At 42.0% G+C, this 18,135-nt stretch overlaps 1 protein-coding gene and 1 long non-coding RNA gene across 2 annotated transcripts in view; one reads left to right on the plus strand and one right to left on the minus strand.

Moving 5' to 3' along the window:
- Window positions 1–5,147: 5,147 nt before the first annotated feature.
- LOC121018379 (uncharacterized) lies at window positions 5,148–5,871 on the minus strand. Its single transcript, XR_005785179.1, has 2 exons — window positions 5,727–5,871; window positions 5,148–5,520 (listed from the first exon to the last, which is right to left on the minus strand). It is a non-coding gene; the product is annotated as an uncharacterized LOC121018379 (long non-coding RNA).
- A 10,036-nt stretch (window positions 5,872–15,907) lies between these two features.
- Window positions 15,908–18,135, plus strand: part of ZYG11B (zyg-11 family member B, cell cycle regulator) — a 95,976-nt gene continuing 93,748 nt past the window's right edge. The window contains exon 1 of the mRNA XM_040470263.1: window positions 15,908–16,115. Coding sequence (XP_040326197.1) covers window positions 16,113–16,115 — 3 coding nt within the window. The 5' untranslated portion in view covers window positions 15,908–16,112. The remainder of the gene's footprint in view (window positions 16,116–18,135) is intronic.

An 18,135-nucleotide genomic window follows, 5' to 3' on the forward strand; every position in this document is an offset into this window, starting at 1 on the left:
CAGGGACACAGAATGGACATGTTGTTGCTGGAGGCATGGACAGAGGCCATGTAGGAAAGTGCCTCAGTTGTCAAATTAAGGGGGCTGGCCCTTACCCTGGAGGAGATGTAGAGCCATTAAAAACCTCCAAACAGGAATGTAATGTGGTTTAGAAAAATAATTTGGTAGCAAAAGGGGGTTGAACTAGAGATTTAAGACTAGAGACAGGGGTGCCTGGGTGGCTCAATCAATTGAGCATCTGACTCTTAATTTTGGCTCATGTCATGATCCCAGGGTTGTGGGATCAAACCCTGTGTCGCTTAAGATGCTCTCTCTCTCTCTCCCTCTGCTCCTCTTTCCCACTCACACTCTCTCTCTAAAAACAAGCACCAAAGCGTGAGCATGTGCGCGCTCGCACACACACACACACACACACACACACACACACACACACACATTTTTATATATTAAAAAAAGACTGGAAACAAGTTTTAAGCTCATGAAAAGATGCTCAACCTCATTAGTCATTAGGGAAATGCAAGTTCAAATCATAACAAGATACTATTTCACACCTACTAGGATGCCTATAATAAAAAATATGGGGGCACCTGGATGGCACAGTCAGTTAAGCGTCCAACTCTTGATCTAGGCTCAGGTCATGATCTCATAGTTCGTGAGTTCAAGCCCCACATTGGGCTCTGCACTGATGTTGCAGGGCCTGCTTGGGATTCTGTCTCTCCTTCTCTCTCTGACTCTCCCCCCTTGTGCTGTCTCTCTCTCTCAAACTAAATAAATAAACTTAAAAAAAAATTTAAAGCTGGACAATAACAAATGTTGGTGAGAATATGGAGAAATTGGAACTTTCATATATTCCTAGTAGGAATGTAAAATGGTGCAGCTTCTTTGGAAAACAGTTTGGCAGTTCATCAAAATTAACCCAGCAATTCTACTCCTAGGCATATACCCAAAAGAAATGAAGACATGCATTTACATAAAACCTTTTACATGCATGTTCATAACAGTATCATTCATAATAGCCAAAAAATGAAAATCACCCAAGTGTACATCAACTAATGAATGGATAAACAAATTATGGTACTTCCATACCATGGAATATTATTCAACTATGAAAAGGAATGAGGTCCTGATACATGTTACAACATAGGTGAGCCTTGAAAACATAATGTTAGGTGGAAAAAGCCAGAGAGAGAAGGATACATATTATAAGATACCATTTATATGAAATGTCCAGAATAGCCAAATTCATAGAGACAGGACAGAGATTAGTGATTTTCAGGGCCTGGGGGTAGGAAGGAATGACTGTTGTTGGGTACAGGTCTCTGAAACTACTGATGATGATTGCATAATTATGTGAATTCACTAAAAAAAAAAAAAAAAACAACACTGAATTGTACACTTCATCTATTGTTTGTTTTTAAGTTTTTTTTTTTAGTAATATCTACACCTAGTGTGGGGCTCAAACCCAGTACCCCAAGATCAAAGTCACATGTTCTTCTCAACTGAGCCAGCCAGGTGCCCCTGAATTGTGCACTTTAAGAGGGTGAATTTTATGGCATGTGAATTGTATATCTAAAGAAAACATGGGTGGAAGAGTGGCCAGTGAGGCGACTGAAATGATTTAAGCAGCAACCTTCAAACAGAGAACCCACACCCCTGGAAGTTCATGAAGACTTTCCAGTGGGGTACAAAGCATGAAAAATTTCTACATCCACAACTTTTATGTATACACTCTCCCCTAAAATTAATCTGCCTGATAATGTGCCTTTTATTTCTTCTCTTTCACAACAATGTCTCTTTCACCTTTAAAGGAAAGATATACTTCTCACCTATGCTGAATATTACTGTAAGAGTATTGCCCTGGGGATAAAAATGTCTGGACCACCAATTTATGATGCCCTAAGAGGTAAACCTGATGGGATTTGGACAATTTCTTGACTGTAAGGGGTAAGGGAGAGGAAGGTGTCAAAGATGACACCTAGGTCACCCTTAAAACTCATTGATTTGATTATTCCAGGCTTCTGAGGGAGAGTCCCAGAAGAGCAAAGCAAGAATGTTTGGAAAGCAATTATTAAACTGCTAATAAAAATATAGATGTCAAATTTAAAATGTGTGAGGAGAACCATAGTTTATCAAAGTTCTTTTGGAAGATGCCAAAGGATAAAGTTGACAACTGATTTTGCCTTAGAATCATCTAAGGTGCTTAAAATGAAAAACTCTAGGTTTCGTGGGACATCCAGACAATGGAATATTATTTAGCACTAAAAATAAATGAGCATGAAAAGTCATGGAGAAATCTTAAATGCTTATAACTTCTACCAAGTGAAAGAAGCCAACCTGAAAAAGCCACATACTATATAATTCCAGCTGTATGACATTCTGGAAAAGGCAAAACTATGGGGACAGTAAAAAGATCAGGTTTGTCAGGGGTTTCAGGGGAAGGAGTGATGAATAGGCAGAGCACAAGATTTTTAAAGCAGTGAAACTATTCTGTATGATAATATAATGGTGCATATATGTCATTATACATTTGTCCAAACCCATAGAATGAATAACATCAAGAATGGACTCTAACGTAAACTATGGACTTCAGGTGATTATGATGTGTCAATGTAGGTTCATCAGTTGTGACAAATGTACCACTCTGGTACATCTGGTGTGGGATTTTGATAATGGGGGAGACTAGCATGTGTGGAGGTAGGCAGTATTTTAGAAATCTCTGTACTTGGGGCACCTGGGTGGCTTAGTCGGCTAAGCACCTGACTTCAGCTCAGGTCATGATCTCGCGGTCCGTGAGTTTGAGCCCCGCGTCCGGCTCTGTGCTGACCGCTCAGAGCCTGCAGCCTGTTTCAGATTCTGTGTCTCCCTCTCTCTCTGCCCCTCCCCTGTTCATGCTCTGTCTCTCTCTGTCTCAAAAATAAATAAACGTTAAAAAAAAGTTTAAACAGAAATCTCTGTACTTTCCTCTCAGTTTTGCTATAAATGTAAAACTCCCCTTAAAACAAACAAACAAACAAACAAACACACACACACTGTTTCTGGAGTCCCAGCCCAGTCCCATTAAATTAGATTATCTGGATACTGGAGCAAGGCCTTATAGTTCTGAAAGCTTCCTATGTGATTCTAATGTGAAGTCAGGATTGAGAACCACTGGCCTAGAGAAGGAATATTGCGACTAAAACATAGGCACCGGTGCTAGGGATGTGAAGAAGAAAGGAAGGAAGAACAGATTTGAGGGAATTACCCATAGGATTCCTGGTCTGAAAGGGCTTTGCAAGACTCAGTATTTATTGAAGAATAAATGAATAACTTATGACCTCCAAGAGGTAAAATTGGCGAGATTTGGTTGACCTTTTGGCTGTAGGGGGTGAAAGAGAGGAAGGTGTCAAGGATGACTGCTGGGGTGCCTGGGTGGCTCATTTGGTTAAGTGTCCAACCTTGGCTCAGGTGATGATCTCACAGTTGGTGGGTTCCAGCCCTGTGTCGGGCTCTGTGCTGACAGCCTGGAGCCTGGAGCCTGCTTCTGATTCTGTGTCTCCCTCTCTCTCTGCCCTTCCCCCTCTCACATTCTGTTACTCTCTCAAAAATAAACTTAAGAATTTTTCTAAAAATTAAAAAAAAAGGATGACTCCTGGGTCACCCTTAAAAACTCATCTGTGGGCATCCGCCTCTGAGATAGGGAGCACAAGAAGGGGAACAAATTTGGGGGAAAGATAGGGAGTTAATTTTTGGACCATTGCTATGAGACGCCAGTGGGATACCCAGGTGAAGTCTGCATTTGGCATTGGATGTGGAGGTCTGAAGCTTGGGAGAAAGATTCAGGAGAAGATTTTTGGGCTCATCAGAATATAGGGCTGACCTCTCCGTGTCTACATGAAGTCCTCAAGGAATTTGTTACCATTCAAAGCACAAACTGTACAAAGATAAAGGGATTGTAATGTGTGTGTAGGATGTTTTCAGACTTCAGATATGAAGGACTTTTGAGTCTGTCAAGGTCCAGGATGCAGCCACGCGAATGGGTGACTGCAGTGAAAGGGAGAGTCATTAGAATTGAGAATGTCAGGGAGCAAGAGGCTAGAGAGCTGAATGGTCATTGAGCTGAATATTGAAGTCACTCAACTTATAGGATTGCAATAGCCCGGTAGCTCTCAAACTTTAGTGTGGATCAGAATCCATTAGAAAGCTTTTTAAAACACATATTTCTGGGCCCTACACCCAGAGTTTCTGATTTAGTTGTCTTGGTGGCCTGAGAATTTGCATTTCTAACAAGCGGTCTGGTAACTACCCTTTGACAATTACTGCAATAGAGTGAAGACTGGGTCAGATGCCAAGCTCTTCTATGAATGTGTTTAGTTGATAAGAGCAATGAAGGAGAGATACCAACTTGAAACAATTGATTTAAGTGTGGCCTTGGCACTTGGATGCTTCACCTGATGGTCATTTCTATATCAACCTTGGGCACATACTTCTCCCTACCCTCCACAGCAGAAGTTTGGGAAGCTCTTCTCTCCCCTCCTTAAGCTTTGCATCTTAGGGCTCTGATTCCTTGTTCTATGGAATATGTTTCACCTTGATGTTTGAATTAGAAACAGCTAAAGACACCTTAATTCCAAAACCAACAACTTCAGGGGAGTAAAAGAAGCCTGAACTGCCTAACTGCTTTCTACTCCCAGAGGTTTCACTATGTGTTGGGGAATAAAGAAGGGAAAAGGAAAACACTAGAGAGGTCATTTATAAATTAAGTGAATAATAGCAGGCATGTTTTTCAAAGTACCAGTAACACCTTGGTTTGCAAGCATAATTTGTTCCAGAAACATGCCTGGAATCCAAGGCACTTGTATATCAAAGTGAATTTCAAGAACTTTTGGTTCAGTTGTCATCATGTGACATTTGGCGTCACAGAGTACTCATATTGTAAGACATTGCTCGTTTATCAAGTTAAAATGTATTAGAAATGTTTGCTCATCTTGTGGAACACTCGCAGAACAAGTTACTCGCAATCCAAGGTTTTAACATAATGCTCTTTCTCACAGTAAACGTGTTTCGTGCCTTTATGCAGCTCTCTGAAACGTATTTTACAAGCTTTAGGAGTTACCCCTATCTATTTACATTAAAAGTTGGGAAAATACAGAAAAGACTTGCAACCTACATTAAAAGACAGAACATGGTAAAAATGTACTCTTACTGGAGACCTCTGCCTTAGCCTGATTAGTTACATAAAAAGGCTTGTTTTCTATCACTAATAGGTCTGAAGAGTTTGTTTCCTTTCTGTACAAAACCCTCTGTTGGTTGTTTCTTTTTAATTAAGACAGAACAAGAAGATATTTAATTGATTTTTAACCCACATTTCTCCTCTCTGGAGACATAATTTCTAATTTCACAGTCCGGAGTTCTCATCAGCTCCCCCATGAGGTCTCAGAGCCATCACGTGAAGAGGATTTCTCATGCACTTTATGATTTCTCAGAGCTCCTGTGGCTTATGTTAAATATCAGCTACTCTGTCCACCTTGGAGGCGTGGGCACCTAGAGAAATCAAGATTCGAGCTGAATAAGTATAGAGTCAGAATGTTACAACTGGCAGAGACCTTGGAGGTCACCCCACCTGACCACACAACCCCTCAGGACATTTTACAATCCTGATCAAAGGGCTCCAGAGAGAGAGAGGAAAGATTTGCCTAAGGCCTCAGCATCTCAGGGATCTAAGTGATCTTAAAGGCATTACATCTCACCTCCCTAGTGTCACAGCTAGGGCCTTGAATTCCATCCTTTGACTACTGGCATAGTGCTCTTCAGTCTCATCCTGAGACAGCACACTTATCTCAGCAGCAGGCAAGAAAGGTGTAAAATCCTTCTGTTTTTCTGCTCAAATCATCCTCATTTGCCTTTGGGAATCTGAAAGAAGACAGTGGAAAGGAAGGATAGAGTAAGAGTGACTCTCCCAGTGTCTTCCTGGACTAGCATCATCAGCATCTCCTAGGAATATGCTAGTCATATAAAATCTTGAACCCCAACCCAGACATAATGGATCAAAAACTCTGGGGGAGGGACCTAGCAATCTGCTTTAACCAGTGCTCCAGATGATTCTAATAGACCCTAAAGTTTAAGATACCTTATAGTAACTAATTCCTCATTAGACAGACCTTCTGTTCACATGGTCTTTCCTATCCTACAGAGAAATTCCAATCCTCTCCAAAGCTGTGAGGTAGTGGAATGAGCTCTGGGCTCAGATTTAGCTCTTTCATGGCTGACTTGGGAGGTTTCCTGTCTCTGAGCCTGTGTTTTCCCATCTATCATATAGATAACAGCCCCTTCTATCAGCTCCAGGGGATTGTTACAAGGATTACATGTGAGGGTAGCAGGGTGCCTGGTGGCTGGCTCAGTTATTTAAGCATCTAACTTTGGCTCAGGTCATGATCTTGTGGTTTGTGAGTTCGAGCCCCACATGGGGCTCTTTGGTGTCAGCATGGAGCCCACTTCAGATCTGCCCCCCCCCCGTCTCTCTGCCCCTCCCCAACTTGTGCACATGCTCTCTCTTTCTCTCTCTCTCTCTCTCAAAAAAAAAAAAAAAATGAGGGTTGCTGATAAACTGCTTTTTAAAAAACTGCTGTGACTTAGCGAGGGATTGTGAGAGTTAGCATATGGATTGCTACTTTCAGCCCTGAAAAAATCCCTTTGGTACTGCTTAGCTCTACACAGAGAGTAGCTGGCCACCAACCAGGGTGGACTTTCCTAACAGGTAATGCTTATTGGGAACTTCTGCCCTGAGTCTTAGGTTCTGAGTGGTTGGAATGCAGCTCGGCACCTCACACTCAGGAGAAGCCAATTTAAATGTCATCATCCTCAATCAGTTGGTTTCCCCTTTGCCAGATTGTTAAAGAGAAGCTTGTTTATTTTTAACTGGGAGCCTTTTTCATTATCCAACGTAATACAAAAGACAGAAGACCTTTAGAATGGTCCCCTCCCTTAGAGATTCAGGGCACTGAATATTAAAAATAACAGGAAATCCTGCCCTGAAATCAGTGAGTTGAACTGAAATTCCTAATCCTTTGTTTTCCCCTTTTCCCCTTCAGCTTTCTTGAATCACTTTTAGAATTAGAAGGAACCTGGGACGTCTGGGTGGGTCAGTTGGCTAAGCGTCCGACTTCAGCTCAGGTCATGATCTTGCAGTCGGTGGGTTTGAGCCCTGCATCGGGACCTGTGCTGACAGCCTGGAGCCTGCTTTGGATTCTATGTCTCCCTCTTCCTGCCCCTCTCCCACTCACGCCCTGCCTCTCTCACTCTCAAAAATGAACAAATGTTAAAAAAAAAAAAAAAAGAAAAAGAATTGGAAGGAATCTGAGCAATCCAGTCCATTTCTAAACGAATCATAGAACTCCTGTCTATCCACCTCCAATGTTCTGTCAATCAGCTGCTTTTTCCACATCTTTGGTGATCAGGAGTTTACTACCTCACAAGTAGCCCATTCCATGTGGGATAGTTCTTGCTTTTCGAATGTTCTTCCTATTGTTGAACTGAAATCTTTCCTGTAGTTTGTCATCCCATTTACCTCTAGTTCTAACTTCTCTCTTAAAAAAAAAATGGTTAATGTTTATTTATTTTTGAGAGAGAGAGAGAGAGAGAGAGAGAGAGAGAGAGAGAGAGCATGAGTGGCAGAGGGGCAGAGAGAGCAAAGGAGAAAGAGAATCTGAAACAGGCTCCAGGCTCTGAGCTGTCAGTACAGAGCCTGACGTGCGGCTCGAACTTGGGAATGGTGAGATTGAGATTGTGACCTGAGCCAAAGTTGGATGCTTAATCGACTGAGCCACCCAGGTGCTCCTGTAGCTCTAACTTCTAAAGCAAAATGGAACAAATTGATATTCTCTTTACAATAATGACAGCTATCATTCAAGAATATGAAGGAATTCCACATTCTGTAAACAATTGACTTTCTGGATAAATAAATTTTCACAAGCCCTGAATACCTTAGATTCAGACTTGATTATAGTTAGATTGAGACCAAAGGCCACAAGCTCAAAGTAAAAATTTTTTAAGGGTACAAGTGTTTCTGAGAGGACAAAACACTGATTTAACCATTAACTTCTGTTCACATAGGTAAGAAGAAAGAATAGTGTACAATTATGTACCATTTTTCTTTGAATTTAAGCTAAAGCTACACTTAATCTTGCCTCATAAAGTTGAGTTTCTATGTTTATCAAAAGGAGCAGGGTTTCCCCAATAATATCAAAGGTTATTTTAATCACTTCAAAGAATCTCGATTTGTAACCTTGGGATTATGAATTGTCATAGGAAACTACATTTGTCAGAATGTTTGTTTCAGAAAATGATATTTGTTCATTTAAAGTTATAAACTGTTTGCCAAAAGAGGTTGATAAACCAAACAATGATATTCACCACTTACAATGAGTAATGACTGATCTAATTCTTTTTTTAAAATTTTTTCCAATGTTTGTTTATTTTTGAGAGACAGAAACAGAGCACAAGCAGGAGAGGGGCAGAGAGAGAGGAGACACAGAATCTGAAGCAGGCTCTAGGCTCTGAGCTGTGAGCACAGAGCCCAACATGGGGCTCGAACCCACCAACCGCGATATCATGATCTGAGCTGAAGTTGGATCCTTAACTGACTCAGCCACCCAGGTGCCCCATTACTGATCTAGTTCTAATTTACTCAACAAGAATAAAAGACTGTCAGAATCTCTTAAAATTAGCGACATCAATAAAGTCATTCTTCATTGTAAAAAATTATTTTACTTGTAAAATAAATAAGTGCCTCCCAATGATTATCTTTTGAATATATTTTTAAAAATTATCTTTAAAATCTTACTTACTTTTAGAATAGATAATATATCCTCATGACTAAAAAATCAAAAGGCACAGGGGTGCCTGGGTAGCTCAGTCGGTTAAGCATACGACTCTTGATTTCAGCTCAGTTCATGATCTCATGGTTTGTGAGATCGAGCCTCAAATCAGGCTCTGTGCTGACAGTGTGGGGCCTGTTTGGGATTCTCTCTCTCTCCTACTCTCTGTCTCTCTCTGCCCCTCTCCCCCTCACGCATGCTCTTTCTCTTTCTCTCAAAATAAATAAACATTTTTTTTAATCAAAAGGTACAAAAGACTATATTATGAAAAGTCTCCCTCCTGCTATCCAGTTGTCCTTCCTAGCAGCAATCAATTGATGATATTAGTTTCTTTTAAATTCTTCCAGGGATAATTTTTGCATATGTAAGCAATGTATATATATATATATTACTACCATCACTTCTTACGGGAATGTTTGTATGCAATACACATTGTTTAGGACTTTGCTTTTTCACTTAAGAATAGACCTTTTTTGAAATTTTTTTCATGTTTATTTATTTATTTTGAGAGAGAGAGAGAGCATGAGAAGGGGAGGGGCAGAGACAGAGGGAGAGAGATAGAATCCTAAGCAGGCTCTGCACTTTCAGTGCAGAGCCCAACAAGGGGCTTGATCTCACAAACTGTGAGATCATGACCTGACCTGTAATCAAGAGCTGGTTGCTCAACTGACTAAACCACCCAGGAGTCCCCCTCTTCTTAAATTTTTTTAAAAAAATGTTTACTCATTTTTGAGAGACAGAGCGTAAGTTGGGGAGGAGCTGAGAGGGGGGAGACACAAAATCTGAAGCAGGCTCCAGCTCTGAGCTGTCAGCACAGAGCCTGATGCAGGATTCAAACTCATGAACCCTGAAATCCTGACCTGAGCTGAAGTTGAATGCTTAACCAACTGAGCCACCCAGGCACCCCCCCCAACTTTTTTTTTTTTAATTTTGGAGAGAGAGAGGGTGGGGGAGAAGGGCAGAAGGAGAGAGAGAGAGAGAGAGAATCCCAAACAGGCACCCCATGCTCAGCGTGGAGCCAGAGTTGGGCCCGATCCCACAACCCCAGGAACATGACCTAAGCTGAAATCAAGAACTGGACACTCAACCAACTGAGCCATCAGATGCTCCTCATTTAACAATAGATGTTGAAGATCATTCCATACCACTAAAGAACTTGCTTATTCTTTTTTGTGGCAGCAGAATATGTATTGTAGGAATACACTGGTTTTTTTGCCAGTTTATTGATAAGCTGTTTATTAATAAACATTTAGGTTTTTTGCCATCTTTTGTTATTATAAAGAAAGCTTGTTAGAAGTGGAATTTCTGAGTAAAAGGGAATGTGCCTTTAAAAATTTGATAGGGGTGCCTGGGTGGCTCAGCTGGTTAAGCGTCTGACTCTTGGTTTCAGCTCAGGTCACGATCTCATGGTTTGTGGGTTTGAGCCCTGCATCAGGTTCTGCGCTGGCAGTGTGGAGCCTGCTTGGGATTCTTTTTCTCTCTCCTCTCTCTGCGCCTCTCCCACTCGTGCTGTCTCTGTCACTCTCAAAAATAAATAAATAAATAAATAACTTTTAAAAAATTATTATTTTTTTTTTAATTTTTTTTTTCAACGTTTATTTATTGTTGGGACAGAGAGAGACAGAGCATGAACGGGGGAGGGGCAGAGAGAAAGGGAGGCACAGAATCGGAAACAGGCTCCAGGCTCTGAGCCATCAGCCCAGAGCCCGACGCGGGGCTCGAACTCACAGACCGCGAGATCGTGACCTGGCTGAAGTCGGACGCTTAACCGACTGCGCCACCCAGGCGCCCCTAAAAAATTATTTTAAAAATTTGATAAATATAACCCTCAAGGGGCACCTGGCTGAGCTCAGTCGGTTAAGGGTCAGACTTCGGCTCAGGTCATGATCTCATGGTTTGTGGGTTCGAGCCCCGCGTCGGGCTCCGTGCTGACAGCTCAGAGCCTGGAGCCTGCTTTGGATTCTGTGTCTCCCTCTCTCTCTCTCTGCCCCTCTCCCCCACCTCACTTTGTGTCTCTCTCAAAAATAAATAAACATTAAAAAAAACCAAAACACCTCAAATTGTCTTCCATAGAAATTGTTCCAACTTACACTCCTAGCAACAAAATAGAAGAGTACATGTCAAATTGCCCCTGCCACTCTATAGTGTCTTTCCAGTCTTGTAGATCTTTATCAATCTGATAGATGAAAAATAGCATTTCAAGCAAATTCCAATTCACATTTCTCTAATTAAAAGTAAGAATGATCATTAAAGAGCTATTTCTATGTTCTTCATATATATACATATTTATATAAAGTTTTATTTAAGTTTATTTATTTTTGAGAGAGAGAGAGAGAGACAGAGCACAAGTGAGGAAAGGACATAGAGAGAGGGAGACACAGAATTGGAAGCAGCCTCCAGGCTCTGAGCTGTCAGCACAGTGCTCAAACTCATGAGCCATGAGATCATGACCTGAGCCAAGTCAGATGCTTAACTAACCGGCTGAGCCACCCAGGTGTCCCTATATTTCTTTTTCTATTAACTATCAGTTTATGTTTTTTTGCACATTTTTTCCCTTTGGATTTTTGTTCTTAATGATTTCCACTGTGTATATAAATATGAAAATTATCAATTTCCGGGGCGCCTGGGTGGCGCAGTCGGTTAAGTGTCCGACTTCTGCCAGGTCACGATCTCGCGGTCCGTGAGTTCGAGCCCCGCGTCAGGCTCTGGGCTGATGGCTCGGAGCCTGGAGCCTGTTTCCGATTCTGTGTCTCCCTCTCTCTCTGCCCCTCCCCCGTTCATGCTCTGTCTCTCTCTGTCCCCAAAATAAATAAACGTTGAAAAAAAAAAAAGAAAAAGAAAATTATCAATTTCCTATGATATGAAATGCAAACATGCTTATAGTCATTTGTTATCTCGCTCTTCTTAAGGTAGTTTTTGCCCTACAAACTTTTTTTTTATTTCTACATAGTTAAATTTATCAATCTTTTATAGCATCCAAGTTTGTTTTGTAATTTTTTTAATGTTTATTCAGTTTTGAGAGAGACAGCGCGAGTAGGGGACAGGCGGGGGGCAGGGGTGGACAGAGGATCTGAAGTGGGCTCTGTGCTGATAGCAGTGAGCCTGATGTGGGGCTCCAACTCACGAATCATGAGATTATGACCTGAGCTGAACTGACTTGAGCCACCCAGGCACCCCTATATATTTTTTTCCCCTGTATTTCTTTTTAAGTAGGCTCCACACCCAACATGGAGCCCAACACAGGGCTTGAACTCACGATCCTGAGATCAAGACCTGAGCTGAGATCAAAGGTCAGATGCTTAACCAAAAGGTCAGATGCTTAACCAACTGAGTCATGCAGGCCTCTCTTGTTCTGTATTTCAAAAGCCCTTACTCACTTTGAGATTATAAAAATTTCTCCCATGGTTCCATCAAGTACTTTTTAGTTTCATTTTTTTTTTTTACATTTAAATCTTTGATGTATGAAATTTATCTTGATAAATAGTGTGAGGTGTAGATCCAAGTTAAATTTTTCTAGATGGCTATGCAGTTATTCTAACACCAAAAACAATACTACCTTTTTTTTGGTGACCTAAAAATTAACTTTATCATATAAATTCCAATGCATGTTTGGATACATTTTGGATTTTCTATTCTGTGTCATTGATTACAGATCAACTGTGGCTCCATTCTTTCTTGATGGCAGAACCCTAATTTTTTTTTAATGGTGATTTTCCTCCTCTACCACCAGGTCCTCAGGTAAGGTGACTAAGGTAAGTCACTAAGGTGACTCCCAGATCAGACATAGAGACTAACTCATGATTGGCCAAAGCTGATATTGGTAGTCTTATTCTCTTTGTTATTTTTTGGTTTATTCATGGCCAGTAGGACTTTAGGGAAAGTCTATTGGGTGGCTACTACAAATAATAGAAATCAGTTAGACTTACAAGGAGAGGTGTATGGTTGGTAGTTGGACATATAAATCTGAAATTCAGAACAGAGGTCCGGAATGGAGGTGTAATTTGGGGGATTAACTGTGCATAGATCATATTTAAAGTAATGTGATGGGATAAGATCCAAGGAGCAATTATAAATGGAAAGGATAAAAGGTCAAAGTGTTGACTGGGGCCGTGTTTAGAGGTCAGAGAAATATGGAGAAACCAGGAGCACCAGTGAGATAGAAGAAGAACCAGGGGAGTGGAATGCCATGGTAGCCAAGGAGAAAGAAATGTTTAGTGCACATGGCAGGTCAAGTAACTGTAAGACTTGACTGTTAATAAATGATGTCACTGGTGGCCTTGATACAAGCATTTCAGTGGAGTGGTAGAGGACAGGGTCCCACAGAAAATGGGAAAAATGAAGTCAAGACATCAAGGAGTACAGTACAGGCCACCTTTATGAGACATTTTGCTGTAAATAAGGGTAGAGAAATGGGGCAGGCTGGAGAATCAGGCTGAGAGCTGCAGGGTCAAGCTGGGTCAAGAGACGTGTTTTTGTTTTTACTTTTGTTTTTTGAGATGGAAGAGATAACTCCATGTGGGTATGTCAATGGAAAAGACAAATAACAATGATATAGAAGAGAGGAAGAACTTCTGGACAGATGTCTTTGAGGAAATGAAAACATGTGGGACATGGCATTATGCTGCTCAAAGTGTGATCTGTGGATTAGAGATGGAGTGTGAACAGCTTGTTACCAGTTTATGGTAGAAACTGAGAGTAAATATTTAGAAACCTTTACTGCAAGTTGATAGAAAAAATTTAGACTGTAGGATCTAATAACGAAAAGTCTGACCTAGCATTGTCAAATTCATAGAGACAGAAAGTAGAATGGTGGTTGTCAGTTGGGTAGAGGAGGAGAGAATAAGGGGTTATTGTTTAATGGGTACAGAATTTCAGTTTTGCAAGATGAAAATAGTTCTGGAGCTGGTGGTCAGTGGTAGCACAACGATGTGAATGTACTTAGTGCCATTGAACTGTACACTTAATAATGGTGAAGATGGTAAAAAAAATTATCTGGGCTTACATTTTGTATGTCTGCTTTTAAATTTAATTTGTTCTAGTAATTAGTCTTTATTGCATTTTGCTAAAATTAGGTTTGAGATTGGAAAAAAAAAGTCCTTTATTTTATTTTTTAAATATTTAAAAATCTTTATTTATTTTTGAGAGAGAGAAAGAGACAGTGTGAGTGGAGGAGGAACAGAGATAGAGGGAGACACAGAATCCAATGCAGGCTCCAGGCTCTGAGTTGTCTGCACAGAGCCCTACACAGGGCTTGAACTCACTAGCCCCGAGTTCATGACCGGAGGGGAAGTCAGATGATTAACTGACTGAGCCACCCAGGCGCTGCCCCCCACCCCCCTCCAAAAAAAAAGTCTTCCAGCATAGGTAGTTTGAGAAGAACTAAGGAAGGTTTGACCTCAGTTAAAAGTCGAACGGTTCATGCCTACTAAGGAAAGGAAGGCAGAATGTAGAAGCAGAGTTACAGGCAGAGCAGTCAGAGGTTGACTAGAAGTCATGGTGGCTAGAAGTCATGGTGACTGGTGGGGAACTTGTAGATGTTCTCTTTTTCTTTTCTTTTCTTTTCTTTCTTTCTTTCTTTCTTTCTTTCTTTCTTTCTTTCTTTCTTTCTTCTTTTTCTCAGTGAATTGGTAGCAAAATCATCAGTTAAGTGAGGATGAGGGAGGAACGTTTAAAAAGAGATGTGAGGGGCGCCTGGGTGGCGCAGTCGGTTAAGCGTCCGACTTCAGCCAGGTCACGATCTCGCGGTCCGTGAGTTCGAGCCCCGCGTCGGGCTCTGGGCTGATGGCTCAGACCCTGGAGCCTGTTTCCGATTCTGTGTCTCCCTCTCTCTCTGCCCCTCCCCCGTTCATGCTCTGTCTCTCTCTGTCCCAAAAATAAATAAACGTTGAAAAAAAAATAAAAAAAAAAAATAAAAAAAAATAAAAAGAGATGTGAAATAGTCATCTAGTAGGCTGGGACAGTGTGTGGAATTGGAGAAATGTAGTAGTATAGCTAAACATTAAGGGTCTATTTGAGGATAAGGATTATCAAATTTAAAGAGAGCCAAGTCAGTATGATTCTGGATTTTTTTCCACTCTCCCCGGTTTTGCTGCAGGTTCAGGATTAGATTTCATCAGGTGAGTATAAGGAAAGGATTGAAGAAATGAAGGCTAATACCTAGGCTTTTGTTTGTTTGTTTGTTTGTTTGTTTATTGAGAGAGAGAGAGAAAGAGAGCATGCGTGTGCATGCAAGCATGAACAGGGGAGGAACACAGAGAGAGAGGGAGAGAGAGAGAGAATCCCAAGCCAATTAGTGCTGTCAGCTCAGAGCCCAATATAGGGCTCAATCTCAGGAACAGTGAGATCATGACCTGAGCCAAAATCAAGAGTAGGAGACTTAACTGACTGAGGCACCCAGCTGCCCTGGAATGATTTTCATGATGGACAACAGAATCTAAACTCAAGAAGTTTCAAGGAGGGAAAGTGAGGACAGAAGGGCCATGTAAGGAAGGGTGAAAAGATAATAGGATCAGTGGATTTTGAGTCTTGGAGAACGAGTTGAAGCAGTTTTGGAGTGGGGTATTAGAGGAAGAGAGCTAGAAATGAAGGGATTTGTGGTGGGAGAGCCAGATAATTAAAATTGAGATTATAGAGGCGTTACAATGATTGGATATGATAAGATCTAAGGTAAGAGCATGGAAATGAGAGACTGAGGCAAGGGTGATCTCTAGTGGAGAAGAGCCTGAGAGGTGAGGGCATTGCAAGAATTACCTAAGAGGGCACAGATGACCCATAATTATGACAATGGTAGTAAATGACAATGAACCAGAAACGCAGGGTCTATAGGTTACAGAAACGAGTTAGTGCTCTAATTTCCTGTTATGACGTAATATTTAAAACTCTTATTTTTTAAAAGGCTAGGATTTGAGGCTCCTTTAAGGACCTAGCAGGGGGAGAACCCAGAGGTCAGGCGCGCGGTCGGGACTCCTCCGCTGAGTCTGCGCAGTGAGAGCGGAGGCGGGGCCAAGCTCAGGCTCGCCATGGGGGTGGGCCATGCGGGGGCGGAGTCTATGCTCCGGATCGGGCTGCGGCTGCGGCTGCGGCTGCTGCACTTCCAGCTTCTGAGGGAAGGAGGCCGAGGCCTGGGCCAAGCCCGGAGCCGCCGCTCCCCGGAGCCTCCTGGAGCCTCCGCGACGGCTCAGCCTGGGGGCGGGCTCAGGCCCAGCCCGACGCCGAACCCAGGACAGAGGCTGCACGCCCGAGGACCAGGCCGGCGCAGCCATGGTGAGGGAGCGAGGCCTGCCTAAGCTGCAGCCGCAAGCCACCCTAGCCCCCGCGGCCTGCCCCTCCCTAGCTCTGATGTCCCCTCTGCCCCCTGCCTTTACTTCGCTCCCTTGTTACTACCCCCTCGGCGCCTCGCTTCTCCTTCCCCCTGTTCCCCGGCCACCTGCTGGGGTGACATACCCCCCCATCACCCCAGCGCTCTCCTTCCCGGTGACACCCTTTTTTATCACCTCCAGTGACAGCTTTCTCTGTCCCCTTTGCCGCCCCCTCCTCGTCCTTTAACCCGACCTTCCTTTTCTCTTACATTTTACCTTTTTCTCTGTTTTGGGATCTCTACTCTCTTTTTCCTTCCTATTTTCGCTCCTGCTCTTGGCTCTTGCTTCTTACTCCCTTTCATCATTTTATCTCTACTGCCCCCTCCTCTTCGTATCCTTTCTCCCCTTCGTCCTCTACCAGCCACATTTCCTCTCCCCCTTAATCGGATGTCCTCTCTCCCCCGCTCTCACAGCTGTCCCCATTTCCTTCTAAGGCTTCAGGGGTCTATGCAGAAACAATTCGAGGGCGATTGCTTCCCAGGAACAGTGGGGCTGGTAGATTCATAGGCTTTCTTCTTCCTTTTCTTTTTTGTAAAGGGAAAGGAGGAGATGGGAAGTATTGGGGAGAGCCTGGACGCCTTATTGCCTAATGTTATTGCAAAACCTAGGTGATAGTGTGTTTTGGAGTGAAGCATGGGGTGAGGGCTGGCATCTGTACTATGACCTTTTGAGATATCCAGCCTTTTGACAAATAATTAAACATGTTTTGAAATGTATTTTTATCTTGTGTGTCTTTTAGTGTGGAGGTACAGTTTGGGAAGTTTAAAAATATTTATTTACAGGCTTGACTGTTGCTCAGAGCAAATGGTTTGTGTTTGTTCGGAGGCAGAGACCAGGTCATCAGAAAACTGAAAATCAGGTTGGCAGATTGTGACAATCTCTTTGATACCTTCTGATACCATTGTTTGTTTTGTTCTTTCTGTCTTTGGTTGGGAGACCCTGATATTTGCACATTTTCTCCTTCCTGTTTCAAAATAAGTTGAGGCTTCAGTTGGTTTTTCATTGAGTTGGGTTACACATGGTTTGCAGTACATTTAATGAACACATTGCCCTATCATATACAGCAATCTAAATTTTGGTCCCTGGGAGGAATAAGACATTCCTGATAGTCATGTTCTCCTAGGAGGTTAGTCAATTTTTGTTTTTCCTCCGTTCGTTTTAGGAAAGTGGTTTATTATAAAATCATTTAATCTGGGAACTTCCCCTAACTGACTACATTTTTAGGTTATTCTTTGTCTACCTCTACAACAACCCTTCACATATGAAACCCATCACACTATCTTTGTGTGTTAACCTGTTTCTCCCCCTGAAATGTGGGTTTTTCTAGGCAGCAATGTGCCTTACTTACTCCTGTTGTTCCCAGCCCTCAGGCCACATACATGGTTGAATGATTCACTTTGTGGCCTCGTTTTCCTATCTGACAAGTATGATTTTAAACTGAAATTTGAGGCAACTAGGGGACTACATAGAAAGAGTGAGTTTGAGAATTTTATTTTTGGTTCAAAAAATAAATTTAGTAAGATGGGATGATCACTTTAGAATAACACACCAAAGAGCCGTCCTGCCTAACACACCAAATTTCTAGGTTTTTCGAAGTGTTGGCCCTCCCACTGAAAATGAATTTATGAGAACAGAGGGAGAAGATTTAAACTCTTTTTGGGTGTTTAGGATCCAGAAGTGTCATTTGAGCTGGGCCTGAAAGATGAATGTGATTATGATAATTTGGGGAAGGCACAGAATGCTTTGTTGTGAATGTGAGTAGAAAGTAATGAGAGTACATTGTAGGTAGCAGGATCATCTTTCTTTAGCATGGAGAGATGGGGAAATGAGGATGTATAGTAGGAAATGTAACTAGAACGGTATATCAGGATGACAGTAATTTCTTTTCTTTTTTTTTTTTTTTTAATTTTTTTTTTCAACGTTTA

The sequence above is a fragment of the Herpailurus yagouaroundi genome, unplaced genomic scaffold, assembly GCF_014898765.1.
Source record: "Herpailurus yagouaroundi ecotype Mexico unplaced genomic scaffold, PumYag 77, whole genome shotgun sequence".
NCBI classification, from domain to species: domain Eukaryota; kingdom Metazoa; phylum Chordata; class Mammalia; order Carnivora; family Felidae; genus Herpailurus; species Herpailurus yagouaroundi.